The following is a 24,544-nucleotide window of genomic DNA, read 5'->3' as shown; positions in this document are numbered from 1 at the left end:
GTGGCAAATTGGCCAGCTGTTGGACTGGGACTAAACTGAGACCCTGCTTCATATTTGTGGATTTCAGCCTGAATTGCAGGTGCAGGTGTCAGACTGTGTCATTTGAGGATAGGGAATCATTAATTAAAAAAAAAAAAACACACAATTTTATACTCAGAACCATTACTTAAAGGCCATTCAATATCAACTAATTTCCCTTCACCCTTAGCAAATTGATTGGGATAGTTAATTTAAAAAAAAAGAAGAAGAAAAGAAGAAAAAACTGACTCAATTTCCCTCAGGTCAACCAAGGACAGGTGAGTTATTTTTACTTTGTGAAGTTTATGTATAAACAAATTTCGAGAGAATCACGTGCTTATGATTGCTAGCGGCTGGATCCGCATTATCTAATTAACTACGCTCCAATCAGATGACTCCTAAACTACTATAAATACCCTAGGGTTCATTCCACTGCTATCTTCATTTTGAAGAGGCAGCTTCACCGTGGCTAGCTCCGTTGAAGAACCTACTCTAAACCAGCATGGACAACCAAAGCAGCTACCAGCTACCATCTAGCAGCTACCATCTACCATCTACCAGCTACAATCTACCAGCTACAATCTACAATCTACAAATTACCAGCTATAATCTACAAGCTACCAGCCATAATCTACAAGCTACAATCTACAGCAGCAGCAACAACAGCAGCAACAACAACCACTACTATTACTACTTCAAACAACTCCAACAATTGCATCAACAACTTTAACAAACATCAAACCTTCCACTTCAACGCATCTGCTGTATCTTTAACCCTATTCTCCAGCAAATGACAGCCAAAACTCCAAAGCTATTGCAATGAAACTGAACCCTTTCCTTTTTCCTAGCGGTGCACATGCTATGCACATGAAGGGAAGCTTTGCAAAATAACTATACTAAACATTTAGACTAAAACATCTATAAATCTTTTGAATAACAAGACTAGCGTAAACAATGATTCTAACTAAAGATACTTGCCTCTCAAGCCTCTTGCCAGTCCACTGATCCATAACATTTAACAGCTTGTTTGCTGGAATGTTCAGCAGAGCAACAGCTCAAGTCATTAACAATGGTGAACTTGATCAACAAAATGGCAGCCGGGCTTTTTCACTTTTGGCACGCTCGATTGACACTCCTTTAAGCCAATAGCTGTAAGGAGAAGCGTCACCATCCAATGAGCTCTCTGGAGAAGGTCCCGCCCTCTCTCTTGACTCTGTTGCAAGTCTTATGAATGAATTTGGGCCAGACACGCTTGTGAATGTAGTTAAGTTAAAATACCAACAAAATGTTATTCATGGATTAAAGTAAAGCCAATTACTAACATTCCATTCACAGTTTTACTAAGTGGTGACATTGCCCTTGAAGTCTTATAGAGTTCAGAGTTTGATGTTAGCAATTGAAAATAAATAAATAAATAAAAAAAAATATTAATTAATAAAAAATAAATAAATAAATAAATAAATAAAATAATTAAAAAATAAATAAAAAAATAAAAAATTATACACAGAGCACTGAGGTCCAATTACACTAGACCAGTCACTCATTTATTCATAGACTAGTGTCTCATGTAAGCTTATAATGGCAAGTCAGTTGGATGTGAAACAGCAACAAAACAAACTTCCTAATTGGCTGCTATGAATAGGAGGACATTTCTGACAACGGATCTTCAATAAATACTTCCAGGACCACCAGACAAACCATACCCCTTATCCTCAGCTCTCCATCCATTTGCCATTCTGAGGGGAGATGAATGCTCACCTCTACCATCCTTGCGCGTAGCGACATCAAGCTATCAGACCATGCATAACAAAAAGACCATGACATTCGGCTGCAGAACCTGACCCTCATCCAACCCACTACATTTTATATGCACTTCAAATACAATCACACTCTACATAAAGGATGAATTTCCACTCACATAGCTCACATCCTTGATACCATATTTCTCAACTTGCTTTAAATTGCGTTGGCACCCTAATACTAACTTCTGATTTCTGATTTCAGGTCTAACCCAAGGATCTAACCCAGGCGTTTCAGCTCTCCCTTCCTTAAACTTATTCTGCTACAATCTGCAACTACCGAACCTGCAACAGTGAATTTGTTAATCAAAAAAGAATCAATAATAAATTCATGATAGTACCATTCTTGCCTCACTGTTCAGCGTTCTTGTATTAGTCCTTTTGACATTGCGACTTGAAAATTCTCTTGCAAAAACGCTTGATTATTGGTCTCCGCTCCTCACGATTCTATATTCCTCAGCATTTAACAGCACTATTCCTTCTGACGAATACTCGCCGATTTACCATGAAATAAACCAAGCCACTTCCCTTATCAGAATAGTCGGTTGCAACGCCTGGTGAAAATTTATATTTCATTCGCCTTCCACATCATGCCAATCCACCCAAACTTGTAGCGTCTTTTGGCATCAACTGGCGCACACAATTTTACTTTGCAGTCCGATTAACTTCAGCTGCAAAAGTAGCCCCAAAATTTTTACATGCTTTTAGAAGCAGCATGCTGGATTTTACAATAACTACAAAATCCCGCACATTAGCCATCTCCTTGACAATTTTCTCCTCGCCCCTGGCTAAATACTTGATGATCACCCAAAGGTTTCGAGTATATAAGGATCCCCCTTGCAGAGGAGAAAACAGCTGGTCCCAGCACTTCTATAGAATTCCTGGGCATCAACCTAGATTCGAATAAATTCAAGCATCCCTTCCTTCCATACCTCCTTTAGCTCTTCTCTTCAGTCCCCAGTTTAGAAGGAACGGCTGTTCCTTTTCTACAGCGACTTAAATTCTTCTCCGGTGGATATTAACTTATTCACTGACACTGCCCACTCAGCCAGGTTTGGCGGCTTTTACCAGGGTCACTGTATCACTTCAACGTGGCCCCAGGTTGCAAAAATCAAATTGCTGATTCTCTCTTGTTTTCTTTTTTAGAAACTTCGGCTCTTGGCACCAGAAGCAGACTAGCATCCAACTCCTGTCCCAAATTATTCACAAATGATATTGTCATAAACCACCCATTGCATCCAGCCCGTGCACTAGACGCCATGTTTACTCTGGCTATTTTGGCTTCCTGAGGTGTTCAGAAATGGCTATCGCATCCAAACGTAACCCCGCTATACACCCTACTATTTCTGATCTAACACTACAGAATGCTGAAACCCTCACCCTTTTCATTAAGCCCACATGCCCCACTTTTTACTGATGACGCTAATAGTCTAGTAACCCGTTTTTGGTTTCAAAAACACCTATAAGAAGTCCTTCGCCTTCAGGCTTTCCCCCTGAATTGTATTCCAGCCATTCATTTAGAATCGGCGCAGCCACCACAGCAGCTCACAAGGCCTATCCTCTCACCAAATCCAGGCTATGGCCGCTGGTCCTCTGATGCCTTCAAAGCTTACATTCGCCTCAGCCAATCCCACCTCAAGACAGCCCAGCTAGCCCTAACTAGCTAAATACCAAACTCCAACTAAGGGTACAAGCTCGACCCTAAGTAGGCTGGAGTGAGTGTGCATGTGTGCGTGCTTGTGTATGGGTGCGCATGGGTATGTGTGTATTTGCACGTTATGCGCGTACATCCGATGTATACCTGTACTGATGCGTTTGCATGCATATGCTGAAGCACAAATGGACGCATGTGCATGCACACGCTTGCAGGTTATCCCCTCTCTCCTTTTCTGCCTTCAGCGTCGAGTTCCTCCGCCCTCTCTTTTTCTTCCTTTCTCATAGGCCATCAATCCTCAGCTCTAACTCCCGCAGGAGTCACTAAAACGAGCTTCGACTCTCGCAAGAGTCCCGCCCCGGCCACCTCCTGCTGAAGTCTAGGAAAGGGAGGGGGCGGTGGAGACTGACTGGGTTTTGAGAAATGCTCACAGCAGCTCTGACCCCCGCAGGGGTCGCTCCGAGCTTCGACTCTCGCAGGAGTCAATCACCGCCCATGCCCGGCCCTTACCTATTTAATAACCATATATATTCATATATATATTTATATATGCATATATACTCTTATATACTCCTTTTTTTCTTTCTGGCGTCGAGATTCTCCGCCTGGCAATTATCTGCCCCTTCTTTCTTCCTTACAGCGTGAGTGCTTCCGCTGCCTTTACCCTTCTCTTATCTCCTTACCCTTCTATTTCTTCAATTTCTTTTCCAGCGTTGAGTTCTCCGCTAACTGTTTTTCTTTCAGCGTCGCTTATTTGCTATGTTCTTCCTTCCGCTTAGGCCCTCAATCCTCAGCTCTAGCTCCCGCAGGAGCGACTAAAACGAGCTTCAACTCTTGCAGGAGTTCAGGCCCTGGCCACCTCCCACCCTCTCATGCAGGAGTATTCACCGCCCAAACCTTCCTGACTCTTGCTTTAGCAATCTAACCCCAGTTCCCACCCCCGCAGGGGTGTATATATTTGAGCCTTGACTCCCGCGGAGTCAATCCAGCCCTGCCCTCACCCCGCCTAGGCTCTAGCAGTCTACTTTGCTCTGCTCCTGCAGGAGCTTCTCTTCCTAAGCTATCAACGCTATATCCAGCAGCCAGATATGGCTTTGTTACACCTGCTTTTTGGGGGGCTCTTCAATATGCGGCTGCTGTCCCGAGCTATACAAAGGCATTTTGGGGAGTTCTCGAGATCTACCTGAGCTCAAACTCCCCTCCCGCCTTGCAACGGGAGGGAGCCCTGGGCTCGAGGATCTCATGAGCTCAGGGCTCTCTCCGGGGACAGCATGCCAAACAAGCTTTTACAATTAATCATCAGCTAAGTGTGAACTCTTGAAATCCTTCTAAGAAATTTTTTTTTTAGCTTTTTTCATTGCGTGCCTTGTGTTTCTAGATAATATATATGCAGCATAGGCAGACTGTATAAGGTATTCAACATAAACAGTATAAAGGAGGATTAACTCACCTATGATAACTGTATTGCTATAGTACGAAACATTTAGGCTGAGAAAAGAACACAATGCCACAAAAGCAATGGGAAAATGGCGCTAACATGAACTTACACACTGAATGTTTATGTCTTGGAAAACTCTAAAACAATACAGGTTATTTGTAAGTCATTCATTTGGCCAATTGGCATATTATGTGTGTAGATTAGACCCTTTTTGTGAAGTTCCCCCAAAAGCCAATCCTTGACGGAATAATCTTCAGTTACTGTTGTGTGAACATGCCAAAAAGTGGGTTCATCTTCCAGTAGCTCTAGAAACTGTCAAAAAGTTTATCCAGTGTGAAAGTCCCTGAAATGTGCTCTTAAATCACAAAACCACAGATAAGCGTCATTTGTTTTGGAAATCGTGATGTATACACAATGTAAAGCATACATAACATTTCTGTTGATGAGATATTAGTTCGGATATGGCAATATTTGACCAACATGGTTTGCAAAATACTGAGAAAATGACATTTGAATTTAAACAAATTCAGTTCAACTTTGATATATTTGCTGTATGACGTACACAATGCTTTCATAGAAGATGATCATTACTTAATATTTAAATGATTTTTTGGTTAAAATAAATTAAAATCATCTTATCTTGTACAATGTTTTTGGGTATTGCACAAGTACTTGTGAAACTTAAAAAAAATTAAACATCTTTCTTTGAGTCCTAACACATCCTGAGATTAGATCCCAGACAAGACCCCAGTTTTATCTTATTAAAAATATATATTTATATTCCACTTTTTATATTCCACTTCACTACTTCAAGTGGTTCAGAGATTCAACCTCAAAGTCAACTCTTTACCTCAGTCTCTTTTGAAGCATTACTTAAACCCAAAATAAACTATGATGACTTACATTGAGTCATTGTTAAAACACAAAGCCTGTTCCATATCAAGTGAATCCCCCCTAGCGCAGTTTCTTTGGAACCAATTGTGATTTGGTCATCTGGAAAAAAATCAATTCCTGGAAAATTTGATAAACAATTTGACAAATGACATTAGCGCAAGTAATATTCATCTGGAAAAGAACTTTAATTGAAACGTCCCGTGAATGACAGTCAGTTGATCAAGTAGACCAATAGTCTGGTCTCTTCCAGTAGTGATGATGTCAGACTCTATGATGTCTATTACCCCACACTGATCAGTGCTGGCCAGTTTAAAAAAATGATGTCACCACTTTCCAGTTTGTGCAGGCTTGCTTTTCTTGTTGTTTTTGGCCTTTCTTTCATTTGGTTTTCCAATTTTTAATACTCAAAGGTTGTTTAAATTAACAATTAAATCATGACAAAAGCAGCATTGTCTAAAAGTAATTTAACACTCCGGCTACTAAAGTAACCCTTGTTCCATGTTCGCAAATTCTACCTGTGTTCGTGAGGGTTTCCTTAGGATACTTCAGTTCCACCATAAGCCCAAAGATATGCACTATAGGTGAATTGCGCTATAGGTAAATTGCACTATAGGTAAATTGTAACCCAATTTCATAAGTTGAGCTAGCTCTTTTAAGTCAGTTTAACATAATATAAGTTCAGTGGACTCATAAGGTTAATTCAGTTCAGCTTAAAAATTTAAGGCAACCAGGATTTTTATATTTAAGATTTAATAATTCAATAACTTATTTTGTGCGTGCCATTCTTGCTTGCTCTTCTCGCATAAATTCACTAGAGGCTGCTGTTGACTGACTGGCTGACCAACCGACCGATCCCCCCACTCTCCCACTTTCCTAAACCCAACCGATAGTATTTTTAAAAGAACTGATTGAGCCAAAAAAAGAACCAACGGCATCATACTGCCCTGTATCATTCGTTTTCAAAGACGAAATCCAGCCATGCGTAGCTCTGGCTACATAATTCAAAATCTCCAGAAAGGTTTATAGGGATACGTTTTCAAAATGAGCCTGTGTTGTTTGAATCAGTAAATCATTTAGAGGAGACTTGCACTGATTAGGTCATGAGAATCAGTAAATTAGTGAATTATAAGCTAAAGACTTGCTCTGAGCAGATCATTTTAGGAAGTCAATCTTATACTGAAGACTTGTTCTGACCAGGTCATGTGAATCAGTGAATCATATACATCAGGGGTGTCCAAACTCGGTCCTGGAGGACCAGAGTCCTGCATATTTTGGCTCAAACTTCCTTCAACACACCTCCTTGGAAGCTTCTAGTATACCTAGAAAGAGTTTGATTAGCTGGTTCAGGTGTGTTTAATTGGGGTTGGAACCAAAATATGCAGGACACCAACCCTCCAGGAGCAAGTTTATATACCCTGATATAGATGAAACTGGTCAGATCATTTGAATCAGTGAAATGTAAACTGTAATAATAATAATAATAATAATAATAATACTCAGTTTTACAGACAGAAAAAAAAGACTACAGCAAGCAAAAAAAAAAAGTTTTACTTGATTTACAGCATGCTTTAACCAGGGATGTGACACTGACAACAGGGGTGCAGATCCACATGCAGGTTTATTAGCGAAGTCGGGCCAATTGTGGTCAACACAGGAGGAAACAGATGTATATGTCTAGAATTGTAATCAATAGGCAGGCAGATGGTCAGAGGCAGGCAGCAAACAGGATTAAACAAATAAACAAGGCAAGGATTAAAAGCATGGTAAAGCAAGACAAAGGAAACGCATTGTAAGGTCTCTAGAACAGATAACAAGACTCAGCCATGAGCCGTGTCTCAAAGTGAGCCAAATATATATGTGTGTAATCTGTCATTGAGCAGCATCAGCTGTGAGTGTAATCAGTCAGGATCTAGAACTGGTTGTGTGTGTGATGCATGACTGGGTTTTGTAGTCAAATTATGAGGCAGAATTGTAGTTCATGTGAGTGTGAATGTTTTCCAGTGAACTCTTGTGGTTAGATCGCTGGTGATCGTGACACATGCACATGTTTGAATTCTTTGGTGAGAGAGCTGATTACAGTATTGCACATGATAACAATACTCTATAAAGGCAATCAACATATCAGTTTTAATGGAAATAAATGTACACTGATGTGTATTGACCTTATTCTAAAATGCGGAAGTGCGCCTGTTATCGCGATTGTCTTAGAACTTCCGATTCAGTCGCCTATGGGAGAAATGACTAGGAATAATAAACGGCAGAAAATGGTCAAACTGCTTGCTCTACAAATAAATGTTTGCAAGACTATACAGACCAAGTAGAAAAATATAATAAAAAAATATCAAATTGCAACATCAAGCAGCGTAACATGCAGTTTTTAACGTCAAAAAATTAATGGAAGTGAATGAGACCGGAAGTCTCGAGTCAAAAAGATTCAAATGGCAGCGCCCGCTCATTGGCGGAGAATAAGGTGAATAAGTAATGTCCCTGTTAAACCACTTGAAAAAATGGTGCCTATAGTGTAGGTCTGAAATGAGCACACAAAACAAACTCTCAAAAGATTACAAGAATTTATTTGGTATATACATAGCATACATAAAGCATGCATATTTACAGCACGTTCTATTTACAAACACTACAAAGATTCACATAGCAACAAAAACCAAAACACAAACAAATACAAAATAGTCACAAAAAGTGTGTAGTTTCAGAGCAAGTCAGCCTAGAAATGTTGAAGTTGACTTCTGATAAGTTCACATTTACAGTACATCTTTCAGATGACCAAAACGGCGTGAACTGTCAAATCTATAAGATCAAATAGTTGACGTGATATATTTTATCTAACACAATACAGTATGTACAGTCAAATAATATTGATGACAAGACACACACAGACACGCACAAATGAGGTAGATATCAAAGAAAGACAGCACAATCGATTTCACCATTCAGCGTACAAAAACAGCACTGCGTAAAACAGCAGAATCAACTTATGTTCGAAAATAAAGAGTGTTTACTGGAATGAGAGAAAGGCCTCTGGAGAAAAGCAATAAGGCCTCTGTTTCCTCTACAGCCATTAAATGACTCTCCATTACAGAGATTCAACCTCTGTTAGACATGACAGCATCATTTTAAACATTCCCAAGAGACAAAATACTATAGGAAATTCACACACTTCAAAAAGAGTTTCTTACAGTTTTTGTCATGTTTCGAGTCCAAATATCTATAAATTCTTAAATCAAGAAGCAATATAATGACAGCTAAATAATGGTGTTTTATTTATTTATTTATTTTTTTAAAGTGAGCTTTTCATTAAAACAAGTTTCAAGTTAGCTGATGATTTATAATAAGCTTGTTTGGCATGCTGTCCTGGGAGAGAGCCCTGAGCTCAAGGGATCCTCCCATTTGCAGGGCGAAACGGGAGATTGAGCTAAGCTAGAGCTCAAAAACTCCCTGGCTGAAGTGGCTAAGGTGAACTATTTTAAGAATACTGATGTTGGGAGCTAGACGATAGTGTCCATTTGGCTCAGTCTGTTACATATGATGCATATCTTTGCACAGTGAAAGGAAACCGGGGAACCCATGTGGACACCGGGAGTACATGCAAACTCCACAGAAACACCAACCGGCCTGGCAAGAAACAGAGCAGGTGATGTTCTTGCTATCAGGCAACAGTGCTAACCACTGGGCTGCCGTGCTGTGAGGAGGAGGAAGAGAAGGGGAGGAGGGGGTGGTGGTGGGAAAGGTTTGGGGGGGGGGTTCCAGACGAAGATAGTTGTGGAATGAAGACTGTGGTTATTTATAGTGACTTAGGAATCATATGATTGGAGGATCATTATTAGCTAATGCGGGACCTGCTGTGGTAAATCATAATCACGCGATCCATTCGAAATTAGTTTATAAATAAACTACACCAAAAATTTGCCAATCTGGGTTAAATAAAGTAATTGCTAACACTTTATAATAACTACACACTATGAGTCATTTATTAAGCTTTAGAAAATAAATTCATTATATGTTAAACATTAACTCTATATTAATAGAAGTTAACAAGCAGTTTATAACTACAGATACAAATGCTCTATTCTTGACTTGTCAGCACATTTAAAATGTGCTTAATAATTGTTACTTTGTCACTGATTCATTTTTCACGACTAAATTAAGTATCACATTCTTTACATATCATTTGTATTTAAGAGTAGTTGTTTTTTTTTTAAAGATCATTCAGAATGCATAAGTAAATGATTAATAAACTATTCAATTCAACATTTATATCTTATTATTTAGGCATAAATTAATAGTTAAAATGTATGTTAACAAATGCTTTATTAACTCAACTTCATTCAGTTTTGTGAGCTAATCTAAAGTGAGGACTTTATAAATCCCCAATAAATGACAAAGGCTTAGTATTAAATGAACGATAAATCTTTCCAATCGTACCTAAAAAAAAGTCAAACTACTGTAAAGGTTAAACATTGCCGGAATTGGTATAAAACAACAACAATAAAATAATTTAACAATATATTATGATGCAGCATTTCTGTTATTTAGCAATGCTTAAACTGCGCAGTAATTTTTGTTTTAGTTAAGATTGGCAAGTTTTATTATTTTTTTTATTATTATTTTTCCCTGTTTAAAATAAAAAGGGATTTTTTATAAGGGATTTATAAAGCATAAATCACTACATTAGGTCACGGAACTGGATAAAGTTGACTTAATAAACCATTTATTATCATCATACTGAATAATAAGAATTATAAATGTTAATTTTAATAGTTTATTAATCATTTACTTCCGCATTGTGAATGATCTTAAAAACCAGCAACTCTCAAAAAAACTGGTTTGTAAATGATGCAATACTTCATTTAGTAATAATAAAAAATAATAATTATAAAGTATGAAATTCCAATAATTAAGCGCATTATAAATGTGCTTATAAGTAAATAATAGAGTATTTGTATCTGCAGTTATAAACTGCTTACTAACATCTATTAATGTAAAGTTAATGCTAAAGATATAATGAATTAACTATTTAATAATGCTTAATAAATGATTTATAGTGTAGTTAAAGTGTTATCCAATTATTGTGCTTTCAATTTAATGTTTTAACTCATTATATCTGAAATTAAAACAATACTTTTCACTTGTCTGAACATGCTTCATGATTTAAGAATTTTCATTCATTCATTCACTTAAAAAATACACAGAGCTTACAGTGTGACAAAACACACACGCAGACACTTAAACAACAAAGAGCTTAAAAGAGAGATAAAACCAAAATATATTTTGTATTCCAAATAATATAGTGTTCTCATATGAAAGTTACTTGTAAAAATATACATATCTATAATAAAATATCTCACTTTAATTGATTATTTCAGGCCAATATAAGTGAATGCAGCTCACTTCAGCATCAAGGACTATGTTTGGATTTAGAGAAAACACAACATTTATAGAAATATGCCCACAAAAATTCACAGTATGCAGATAGAATTATAGGGTAGCTCTATGTATATAGATCTCTGGAAAAAATATATAACTTTATACACAAATAAATGTTTCAATTCTCACTCTCTTTCCTCTTACAGGAGATATTTATACAAGTTTACAAAGAAATAGAGGGTTGAAATAAAGTACATTCTATAAGTACAGTCTGTAGCAAGCAACACACACACATACACAAACATACACACACAAACAACATTAGACGCTAAAAACAAACAACTAAATGCATATATTTGGCGGATTTTCACATCAGTGGGTTTAAACTGTGCTTAAAGCGTAGCAAAGCCCACTTCCCTTCTTGCCTCATTCATTTAATTTTTTTTTTGTAAGTATATAAAATGCTTATACTTAAAGTTAAGGCACTCGCAATGTTATGACATTCATTTAAAGTTTTGACGGTGGGATTGCTCTGGCTTTGTTTGCACTCAAACATTTCTCTTTGCAGTAAAAGTCTGTACGTATGTTTTATCAAAATGCCAAAATGTTAACTTCTGCACATTCACAGCAGAATTCCAAAAAAGCGTCATGATATTTTAGAGAAATGTTGATTTTGTGTTCACTTTAGTGGTAGGTTAGTACCTAAACATGTACACCGCAGGGCTGCAGTAATATTTAAAGGCTGGAAAATAAACGGCCATTCTTTTGGCATCAGATTATGTACATCTTTTGAGATGGTTTAAATCATTCTTAACAAACTTTCCTTTGATTTCAGTAACTTAAGAAGAAAATATCAAAATGTAAATGCTAAAATGACTACTTTTTAGACTAATGTTGAATATTAATGCCCAGCATTTTAAAATCTCATTCTATACAATCTATTAGTCCATTTTTGATGTTATATTTTTATATTCTATTCATTTGTAAAATGACAGAGACTCTGATAGTGGCACACATCAACATTTGGGAGAATAAAAATAACATCATATTTAAAAGCAAATGCTATCTACATTTTTATACACACATTTTTGTCTATTATTTTATTGTGACTTTCCATTTGAGGGAAAGAGCTTGTGCATGTATGTGTAAATGTATGATGTTCCATTTTAACACATTTATTAAACCTCTGATAAATATTTGGTTTTAGCTAAAGTTTTTCTTTTTGGAGTTAATTCCACTTTAAATCTCTATGAATTTCATACAATATTCACAGAATATACATTATTTTACAATATTCCAAAGACTGCCAAAAAGTTTTTTTTTACAAAACGTGAATGCTGAAGACTGCGGAGCCATCATGCAGATAAAACTTATAGTATGAATTATGAACAATGCAGCATACCATTACGTATCTGGGTATTAAGAGTCACATATCGACAAACTGACCTTTTTAACATTTACCAAAAAAAAAAAAAAAGATAAACATAATCTGTTCATATATAGTCAAATATTTTATATGGGTCAAAGATGAAAATATATTACATCAAAAATTAAAGTTAATACAGTTTTAACTGATTTTTTTGGTTTGATTTTATAATACGGTCCCATTAGTAAAGATTAGCTAATGTGTTTACCACCATGAACTAAGAATGAATAATACAAGTACAGGCTTTATTGATTATTAACAAGAACTGTTAAAATGTTAAAAGTAATCCTGTAATATATGTATAGTTCGTTCTTTGTTCATGTTTGTAAATTCATTAACTATTTTATAAGTGTTACTAATTTTTATATACATTAGAACGTGTCCTGTTTAACTCCATTTTTTAGCAAAAATGGCAATGGAAAATGTTTTCTGAAGATAACAACAGATCCCCATTAAAATATTATTCAGTGTAACAGCAGCTTTTAAAGCAGAGGTCTCAAACTGTCAGTGACTGACAATTGGGAGGGCCGCTTTAACATTCAAGCACAACAAAAAAGTGGAAACCTGATGTAATTGATGCACTCAGACATTCTTCCCCAGCGTATATGCAGTCAAAGCTTCATCTTTTTGTTTCTTAATGTGCATATTAAAGGGGCAGTTTAAATTGCTATGAAAATACTTCAATATAATAATAGGCATAATAATAACTATATTTTTTTTGTCTCAATCAATTGTTGCTTATAAGCAGAAGTTTAACAAATATAGCAAGAACAGCAGAAAGCAGACTGGGTAACTTTAGTGACTTTACTAGCAATTGTTCTTCTCAATATCTTTCTTTTTTTTGTAAAACTTGAACATGTTCAATTCAGTCAGCAGTCAAATTTTACAAATGCACATTCTTATACAAATCTTAATATGCATATGAAGAAAATCTATTAAATGAGACTATTTAATTTGAATATTAGCAAAATTATCATATTTACACCACCAGCATAATGTGTAAGCTATGGAGATGTGTTTGTACAACACAATACAGGTGATATAAAACGGATTATAATCAAATGACCCTTGAATATTTACAAAAATAGAGCTTTAGTAAAAATAGAGCTCTTATGGACATATATTTCAACGTTTAAATCAGCTCCAGATATAATCTGCATGTTCATAACTCTTGACCACATGCTAAGAGAAACCAAAAGTATCCTGAATATAAAGTGCAGTACTTTAAATGCCCAGTAGGTGGGGGTCAAAACCACAAGTGGCTATTTGCGACAGTACAATGGTAGTGATTAAAAAGTTTTGTTGGGTCGAATTTCGTTATATTTCTGACGTCAGTTGCAGGCCAGATGATGCAAATGCAGTTTGAGACCCCTGTTTTAAAGCAAAAAAAAAATGTTTGTTTGTTTTGTATTCATTACACACTATAAAAAAATTGCTTTTTGATAAAACTACGTATTTAAATTGACATTAAACAACACAGTTCTTGAGTTTTTTAGGGGGAAACTTAATTGTTTTAAGTTCAATCTACATACATTTGAAAAAAACTAACAAGTTAACTTAATTCCTTCATGTTTTCCTAACACAAATGAATTGTGTGGAAGCCAGCATTTTTTACAATGTAAATGATAATGCTGAATGACACAATTTTTAAAGATGGCATTTTCACTAAAGTTATTCAAAACTTTGTAGTAGACACTTCACTTGCATTGAACATGCTTTAACCATCTATAAATGATTTTGATGCATATATACCAAAACGGGACATCTTGTCTTTGACCCATATAAGTATACTTGATTTGCCAAGGCATCTCTGTTTACAGCCAGACAGAGCCCTTATGTAACCTCACAGTACTAACTGTTGCTGGAGACTGCCTTCGAGCCATAATGACTGCTGTAAACAGCCTTTGTTTTTTTCACACTGATCTCAACCATTTAAGGCAAAAACAGCACTCTTGTGGAGTTCAAGAAAAAAAAAAAAGATCTCAATTTTGTTTCTTCCCTCATCTGTAAATGTAGCTTATTTCAACGGGACTGTATACTCAGCCTAAACATTTCAGTTCAAATAATGAAAATAAAAAGGCCTGTTGTGCTACTTATTCACATGTTCTTCCACAAATGGCACTGCAAGCAGAAGTCAGTCCAGCTGTTCTACGCGTTGCTGCTGCTTGAACACGGTGTGCTCTGTGTGCTGCCGATACTGTGAGCCGCGCTGCTGTTTTCAGACACTGGCGGACAACTCGGCACCTGCTGTCCTGCAGCTGTGCCACCTGAAAACATTGAGAAAGAGGATGTTGAGGGACACATGGAAAAAAAAGAAGATGAAGTGTTATGATTTGTGACCATTAGAAAACAGTCACTTTACTTATAAAAGCCTGAAATAATATTTCTAATAATAACTTTTTTTGGTAAAACTTGACAATAGAGGACACGTGGTTAACATCAGTTCATGTATTTACTGTATGAATGTGAATAATGCCTTTAAAGTATTTGTTGATCATAGTTCAACATTTCGTCACCTTGGAATTATAAGGTTCTATCTGTGCTCTCTGTGCTAGCTTCAAGGTTTTTGCATTCCATATAGCAAACAGTATGTGTGTGACTTTTTTTTTTTTAATAAAAGTTTTAAATATTTTTAAAAATCCCATAATGTAAATAAGTTGTCATTTATTAAGTATTTGTCAATAACTTTTGACAAAAATGTCAGATAAAACCTGATTATTCTAAGGTGACAATTTACTGATGCATTATTGATATCCAACATTGAGCATGTTAAGTTGTTAACACTGATCAGTGCACTGTGAGTTAACAATGAACAACTGTTTTTTCATTAACTAATGTTAACAAACCTGAATAAATATTGTAACAAACATTTTGCACATTGTCTGTTCATGTAAAATACATTAATAATAAATACATTAACTAATATTGTACATGGCACATATTGTAAAATGTTACTTTTTTTTTTCTAATTCTGCAACATGAACTAGTTTTAAAATAATGTTTATCTTAGAAAAATGTCTGTCTATAAATCTTTGGTCAAATCTGTTACCAGTCTTACTTACTATGTACTATACACCCCTGCACTTACTATATACCTACATCAGAATAAATACATACAATGAACTTATTGTGCTTATATAGTATTGCTGGTGCTTCTGAAGTTGGATACGGGTAAGTTAAGGGACAGGTCAGGGGTTATGGGTAGGATTAAAGTTGGATTAAGGTAAGGGATGGGTCAACATTGTAATTACAAATGTAACTACAAAAATTGATTACAAGCAGATCTATTTTTAAATATCAGTACAATGTAAAATATGTCTTCACAATAAGTACATTGTACTAAATGATTATTTTAAATGTATGTACATAGTAATTATGCCACTGAGTATAAAATGGGGCCAGTTATCTCAACTGTAAGTTATAGGAAATGAAGCCACTTTCGTCTCACTAACAAGATTCGGTTTACTGAATGTTATGTGTGCTCACTCTGAGCAAATATTCTAAAAAAAAAACAAAAAAAAAAAGTACTATACCCAAGGATTATTTTGAAAAAAGGTCAAAATTGTTACCACAACCTTTCACTGATGACACTGTTTTTTTTTAAGTGTTATAGGGTGTTTTGGTTTAGTAGATCTGGATCATGGGCAACACATTATACATTGCAGCCTTTTAGGTTCCTTTTAACACACAATTGTGGTAACATCCATATCACCCATTGACCAGATGTGTCATTGAACAGATTTCATAAACTGCTGGTAACACTTTAGAATAACTATTCATTATAACTAGTTAACTGATTTGTTAGTTAATGAGTTATAAATGACTTGTTAAATAAAAGTTCATAGTTTGTTAATTGTAAATAGCTGTGACTTGTAGATAGCCAATAGATAACTTACAAGCTGTTAGTTAACAAGTTATAAATGACTTGTTAACTGTATTTTAATGATTTATGGCTATACCTAATGCAATAGTAATAGATCATGAACAAGATGATGGTAAATTAATTACTAAAGACTTGTTAAATATCAGTTATTAGTTTATATATGTTATTGGGAAGTTATTTTAAAGTTGCAACTGTTCTTCATTTATTAAATGTTAGTAAATGAGGAATAGTTGCAACTAGAATAACGTCCCAATAACATACATGAGCTAATAACTAACACTTAACTAATTGATTAACTCACACTTTACAGGTCAGTTGTTCATAGTTTGTTAACTATCTACTAATACCAGTGAACTTTGTAGAACTTTTCTAATAAAATAAATTTTTATTTATTTTATTTTTATGTTTAGCACAAACAGTGCCCAAACCTCATGTTGTATACTGCTGTTCTGCTATGTGATGGCTCAGTATGTGTGTTTCTATAGATTAAACACAATGTTCAACATTCCGTATGTGGAGTTTCTTTGGTAAAATACAGCACACAGAAAATAAGTGGAACAACGTTAAGGTACAAACATTTTATATTTTAAATATCACATCAAATTTCTGTGGCTTAAACTTGTTCCATCCATTTGCTGTTCTACAAAGTTTCACTGGTATTAGTAGATGGTTAACAAACTATGAACAACTGATCTGTAAAGTGTTTGCTAATATATTAAGTGTTAGATAACAGCTTAAGTATGTTATTAGGACGTTATTCTAGTTGCAACTATTCCTCGTTTACTAGCAGTTAATAAATGAAGAATAGTTGCAGCTTTAGAATAACGTCCTAATAACATATATAAACTATTAACTGATAATGAACAAGTCTTTAGTAAGTAATTTACCAACATCTTGTTCATGATCTACAATTAATTTATTATGTATAGTTATAAATCATTACAATACAGTTAACAAGTCATTTATAATTTGTAACTAACAGCTTTTAAGTTATCTATTGGCTATCTATAAGGCACAGTTATAAATAATTAACAAACTATTAACTTTTATTTAAAAAGTCATTTATAACCTATTAACTAAAAGTTTAATGATGATCTATTAACTAGTTATAACGAGTAGTTATTCTAAAGTGTTACCGAATCCCAAAGTAAAAGTACCCCAAAAAGTAAACAAAGGGAAGCAAAGGTTGGCAGGCACACAACAAGACATATTGCTAGTATTTTTACTTTATCCCTGGTCAGTATTTTAATATAGTTTGTATGCATTTCAGACAACCTATACATTTTGAGAATGAGCAAGCTGTACTGTTGACGTGCCACCTGACAATACTAAGAAAGAGTCGTACACATGAAAAAAGACAAAGTATTCTGATTTTTGACAGTTGAAAAACAGTGAGTAGAAGGAACTGTGATTTGTGTTTCTCAGAATGTTTTAGCAAAAAGTGTCTTTATAGAAGTAAATCATGATTTATCACTTGCTTTTCTCCAGCTTATTCTCTTTTTTATCTGTAGTCACCACAGCAGAATGAATCACTGATTACACAACCCAGCTCTGAAAGTGCACTAACTTGTGTGAACCCACAGTCAGTGGTGGTTCTAGGGCCAGTGCCCCTGTGTCAACAAGCTTAGCAACTCATCTGGTCCACATACATTTGCAATAATAGTATTAACCTTATTCTAAAATGCGGAAGTGTGCATGTTTTTGCAATTGTCTTAGAACTTCCGATTCAGTCGGCTATGGGAGAAATAATTAGGAATAATTAATGGCAGAAATCGGTCAAACTACTTGCTCTACAAACAAATGTTTGCATGACTATATAGACCAAGTAGCATAATATAATAAGGTAAATATGAGTTTGCGACATCAAACAGCGAAACAAGCAGTTTTTAAAGTACAAAAATGAATGGAAGTGAATGAGACAGGAAGTCTCGAGCCAAAAAGATTCAAATGGCTGCACCCGCTCGTCGGTGAAGAATAGGGTGAATAACCGAAGAATGAAAAATGCATTTTTACAAACACTGCATGAAGACTGCAGTCTTAAGCAGAAAGTACAACAATTGGCTAGTGATGTTTTCAAGCACATCACTACTTTATGCTCGCAATAACCAACTACCTAGAGTGAGAAATAACAGGGAAATAGACCGAGGTACAAACTGTGACTCACTTGAGTTGTCAGACTATGGTTGAAAAAACAGCAAACAGGAACGAGACCATTATAAACAGAGAAAAAGCCAAATAGTTTATTCAAACAACTCTTACAAGCTTGCTTGTTTTACACTCGTTGTTTTAGTAATACTTATACTTTCGACAAGCCTCACTTTATAAAAAATGCTGCTGCCTTAATTTTTTTAAGTTACTCATAATTAATTTATTACTTTTCCTTTGACTTAGTCCCTGATTTATCAGAGGTCGCCACAGCAGAATGAACTGCCAACTACTCTGGTATGTTTTACACAACAGATACCCTTCCGGCCACAACTCCCATACAATCTCTCATTCACACACACACACACACACACACACACACACACACACACACACACACACACACACACACACACACACACACACACACACACACACACATAAACACACACACACACACACACACACACACACTCATACAGTACAGCCAATCTAGTTCATCCAGTTTACCTGTAGCACATGTCTTTGGGCTGTGGGGAAAACTGGAGCATCAGGAGAACACGCAAACTCGACAATGAAATGCCAACTGGTCTAGGCATGGGCCGGTACAAGATTCGGATGGAATGATAACCTTTGATACAAATATCACGTTTTCTCAGTTTCCTAATATTGTGGTTACTGCTCTTAAATATATTCTTTTTAAATGTCTGAGTAAAAAACAAAAATATTTTCCACTTTAAACACAGTATATTTTATTTTGAGAAACATTTAAAATATTTTGGAACAGTAAACATGTAAACAGTGGCAGGCTAAATAATTCAATAATTAAATCATTGACTTCTGCTGTCTTCATTTGTTAAAAAACACAGATTTCTTTACAATTTAAAATGCTATCTTTGAATATCTTTTCTGCTAGAGATACTGTTGTCCTTAAAAAATGTAAATAAAAAAATATTACACATACCCTAGGAACCCTAGAGCAGAAAAAAATGGCAGTTTTAATTTGGATTAATTTAATTAATTTGATTTATAATTAATAATAATTTAGTTTGGCGAGGCAGTGGCGCAGTAGGTAGTGCTGTCGCCTCACAGCAAGAAGGTCGCTGGGTCGCTGGTTCGAACCTCGGCTCAGTTGGTGTTTCTGTGTGGAGTTTGCATGTTCTCCCTGCCTTTGCGTGGGTTTCCTCCGGGTGCTCCGGTTTCCCCCACAGTCCAAAGATATGCGGTACAGGTGAATTGGGTAGGCTAAATTGTCTGTAATGTATGAGTGTGTGTGTGAATGTGTGTGTGGATGTTTCCCAAAGATGGGTTGCGGCTGGAAGAACAACCGCTGCGTAAAAACTTGCTGGATAAGTTGGCGGTTCATTCCGCTGTGGCGACCCCGGATTAATAAAGGGACTAAGCCAGCAAGAAAATGAATGAATGAATGAATGAATAATTTAATTTGATATACCTTGAAAACGGTTATCATCCTGTGCCAAGCAGGGGTATTACTAATTATTTAAATTTTAAGTAATTTCAACTTACATCAAATGAACATAAACATTAAATAGTATAGTAAATAATATTAATAAAAAAACAACATCAACTGAAATCTGATTTACTTGTTTAAAAAAGTTAAAGTAACATAAAAATTGATGTCATGGCCTTCTGATAATTGTTTTACAGAGTATTTGGCCACATACTCTTACATACTGTTACACAATAACTCAAAAAGTGCCACTTTTAAATAAATAAAAAAACGCACTCTGATCTTCAAAGTGCCAGTTTAAACAGACAAATAATAATAAATGCTGTCTCTGGAGTTGTTAGATCTAAAAATCAAAACAAATTCAGTTGCAGTCTTCAAAGTACGAATGGAGTGTTGTATCATGCGTGTCTGTAGTCACTTATCTTTGGTGTGAAATAAATATTGGCACTTAGATAAAACGCTATCAACATTTCTCGTCAACATTGACTTAAATGACCCAGAAGGCTCCACGCAAAGTCTTTCAATTTGGCCAAAAAAGGCATCCACGGAGACTGCTCTCTGAGGTTTTGCAACAGCCCTTACATCTGTCTCATACTTCTCTCTTTGTCTTCCCTGATTATTGTTCTAGATCGATATAAACATTCCTTTATCAGAGGCCTCAAGTAAGAATGCATGTAGATGTCTTGCCTGACAGAAGACTGAAGAGGTTTTTCATCAAATTCCAGGTTCACTTTACATACTTTACATTTGACCAAAACACAAAAATGAATGCTCTCCAAATCTCTCTTAAAATCATCTGTAAATAATTTTCAAATATGAAAGTGTGTTTATGTATGTGTGTGCTTCTCTTCTGAGCTGGACTAGCCGTGTGTCTGCTTCCCTGTTTTAGGCCCCTCGTCTGCTAATATGTGCCAGAGATGTGCTGCCAAGAGCTCCAGCTAAAAACAGCCTATTTCCTCATCCAGCGCTCTTGTGTATTACACTCACACTTATCTGTAGCTGTACACCTCTCTTTTTACACCTAATCATGATAATCATAAACATGACAGTGCTCATATATGTTGGTAATATATAGTTAAAGTCAAAATGATTAGCCCTTCCATGAAAATTGAATCCTTTTTAAAATATTTCCCAAGTGTTGTTTAAGTCAGGGGTTCCCAAACTTTTCAGCCCATGACCCCCAAAATAACAATTCAATGACTCGCAACGCTCACCATCCTGGGAGGTGGTTATAAACATACAAACATTGCACACAGCAGTGCACATGCACCAGTAGGCACTATATAAACACAAGCATATTGACAACACAAAGAAGTGCAACAGTCTACCATAAGTGATTATTCATTTGTTTAATTTTTATCATAACTGGCATTTTTTGTGTGTTGTTAATTTATGTGTTGGATATTGGATATATCATTTAGGTAATGGATATGGTAATTCTAATAGTTTAATGACATATATCAGATTTTTGGAAGTCACCATGCGACCACCCCCCAACCCCCACCATCTCGCGACCCCCACAATGGGATTCACTGGTTTAAGTGCTGTTTCGACATCTTTTTAAACAACGTAATAGTTTGAAATAAATTACATTTAGTAATTTCTTTTGTCTTGCCATGATAATAGTCCATAATGTCCTAATAGTTATTTTGGAAGATACTATTTTTTTGCCATAAACTGCAATTTAAAGACTTAACGGTCCCACTTCATATTAAGTGTCACTTATATCTGTGAACTTACATGGTAACTACATGTGTAAGTAGTATGTCGTTACAGTGTACGTACACACTGGTACATAGGTTTTACTTGTGTAATACTTGCATAACTACACACATGTAAAAACACACTGAATAGTGTGTGTAAGTTTAAATGTGTAACAGGACTACCTCTTTAATTTGTATTACTGATGTGATCCTACAATTCACCTTTAAACAACATACATGTAAGGCAGGGGTGTCCAAACTCGGTCCTGGGTGTCTTGCAGATTTTAGCTCCAACTTGCCTCAACACACCTGCAAGGATGTTTCTAGAAAGCCTAGTAAGAGCTTGATTAGCTAGCCCAGGTGTGTCTGATTGGGGTTGGAACTAGACTATGCAGGACACCGGCCCTCCAGGACCGAGTTTGGACATGCCTGACATAAGGCATATTACTATATACACTTACTTTTTTGGCAGAAGTTTGCTGTTTTTAAACAGTTGCACAAAGGCTTATGTTTTATATATTACACAGTAATTTGTGACCTTTTTACAATTTATATTGAGTGGACAGTTCCTGAGAATTGACCCTGTAATTACACTGGTATTACAAGGTAAAACCTTCTAATGCAGTGTTAGTTCTTCCATTCTTATTCTAATACAGTGTTCAGAAGTACATGGTATGCAAACAGGTGTGGAAGTGAAAAAAACACCTGCAAGTATATTGTTGTTACACAATGCACTTATGTAATTCTTGTTACAGGTGTGTATTTTTTTTAGTGTTGTTACCAATGTCTTGTTACACATTTGAACTTGCACAAACTATTTAGTGTGTTGTTACATGTGTGTAATACATCAGTATTACACAAGTAAATACTATGTAATAGTGTGTACATTGTAGTTACATACTACTTACACATCTAGTTACCATGTAAGTTCTCAGGTATAAGTGACAATATAAAGTGGGACCCACTTAACTACTGTAGGGTAATTAGGTAACTAGGCTATTTCGGTTAAATAGGCAAATCACTAGTCAGCAGTGGTTTGTTCAGTAGTTTTAAAAAAATAATAATAATAATAAATAAGTGGGCTAATATTATTGACCTTAAAAGCTGTTTATTTTTTTAACTGCCTTTTCTCTAGCCAAACAAACAAACTAAAGAAAAATAGGAAGTATTGTGAAAATTACCTTGCTCTGTTAAACTTCACTTGAGATGTTTAAAAAAATAAGCATGTCATTGAGGGCAATAATTTAGATTTCCACTGTACATGCTTTAATAAAACAGTGCCTGTAAAAATTTGTAGAAAAAGTTTTGCTGTCTGTGTTGGAAAGAGTTTGATGGCAGCTTGTTGACCTGGTCCACCAAACTCCATCTCTTCATTGTATTACTCCCTCACTGTGTGAACTGGGGGCAACGTCCTTAACCTATCAGAGTGATCTATGACAGGGATGATGACAAGATTAAAGGAGCTGTTTTCTAGCACACTCCCGCAACATTCCTCACATAGCTTTGCCTAAAATAGAAGCATCTCTGATGTATGGGACAATATATATATATATATTACATAGTTATGTACTCATTATGTACTTATAATGATGTACTCATTTTATGCTTTATATGTGAAGGAAGAACTATGTTTGAAATGACTGTTTTACTAGACCGCTTTTTTATGCTATACTATGCTAAGCTATGCTAAACTAAACTATACTAGGCAAAATTATTACATAAAAGAGAAATATAGTTAATTGAAAAGAGACGAAAATAAAGTAAAATATAAATATTGGGGCGTCATGGTAGCGCAGTGGGTAGCACGATAGCCTCACAGCAAGAAGGTCGCTGGTTCGAGGCTCGGGTAGGTCAGTTGTCATTTATATGTGGAGTTTGCATGTTCTCCCCATCTTCGCATGGGTTTCCTCCGTGTGCTCTGGTTTCTCCCACAAGTCCAAAGACACACACTATAGGTTAATTGGGTAAGCTGGAAGGGCATCCGCTTTGTAAAATATATGCAGTGGTTCATTCTGCTGTGGTGACCCCAGATTAATAAAAAGGACTAAGCCAAAAGGAAAATAAATGAAAATATAAATATTAGATGAACTAAATATAATGGATGGCACGGTGGTGCAGTGAGTAGCGCTATCACCTTACAGCAAGAAGGTCGCTGATTCGAGCCCCAGCTGGGTCAGTTGGCATTTCTCTGTGGAGTTTGCATGTTCTCCCCGTGTTCCCATGGGTTTCCTCCGGGGACTCCGGTTTTCATAGTGTAAATTTTCCATAGTGTATGTGTGTATGTCCTGGTCCTCCAGGTTGGGGCTTGAACGTTGGGATAATGACTCACCTTGTAATAATGAGATGTTACCAACACGGTGCGGCTAATTATAAGTAAGTAAATATTACATAGTACTAAATTGGCTCGCATGGTTCAGGATTGGTAGAGCTACGCATCGATGAATTTGCTCTTCAGTGTTTGAACTCTCAGTGATGATTAAATCACACTGAACTGAGCTAAACTGAACTGAACTGAACTTAAACACTAAAAAACTGAACTACACTGTTTCAGTTACTATGACCCTTTATGTGAAGCTGCTTTGACACAATCTACATTGTAAAAGCGCTATACAAATAAAGCTGAATTGAATTGAATTGAATACTAAATGTAAAAACATTAAATCTATATAATAATAATAATAATAATAATAATAATAATCAATAAATAAATTATTAATAGTTGCTTTAGATC

The 24,544-nt window shown here is 35.7% G+C and overlaps 1 protein-coding gene and 1 long non-coding RNA gene across 2 annotated transcripts in view; one reads left to right on the top strand and one right to left on the bottom strand.

Moving 5' to 3' along the window:
* Positions 1-23,864, top strand: LOC141386268 (uncharacterized). Its single transcript, XR_015493667.1, has 3 exons — positions 1-296; positions 18,886-18,936; positions 20,739-23,864. It is a non-coding gene; the product is annotated as an uncharacterized LOC141386268 (long non-coding RNA).
* The window catches only part of tgfbr3 (transforming growth factor, beta receptor III), a 208,422-nt gene continuing 192,236 nt past the window's right edge, over positions 8,359-24,544 (bottom strand). Inside the window, 1 exon segment of the mRNA NM_001311172.2 lies at positions 8,359-14,878. Within this exon segment, the coding sequence (NP_001298101.2) occupies positions 14,760-14,878 (119 nt within the window). The 3' untranslated portion in view covers positions 8,359-14,759.

Source organism: Danio rerio, chromosome 6 (assembly GCF_052040795.2).
Source record: "Danio rerio strain M-AB ecotype USA chromosome 6, GRCz13ab, whole genome shotgun sequence".
Classification (NCBI taxonomy): Eukaryota; Metazoa; Chordata; class Actinopteri; order Cypriniformes; family Danionidae; genus Danio; species Danio rerio.
This window is presented reverse-complemented; position numbering and strand designations above follow the sequence as displayed.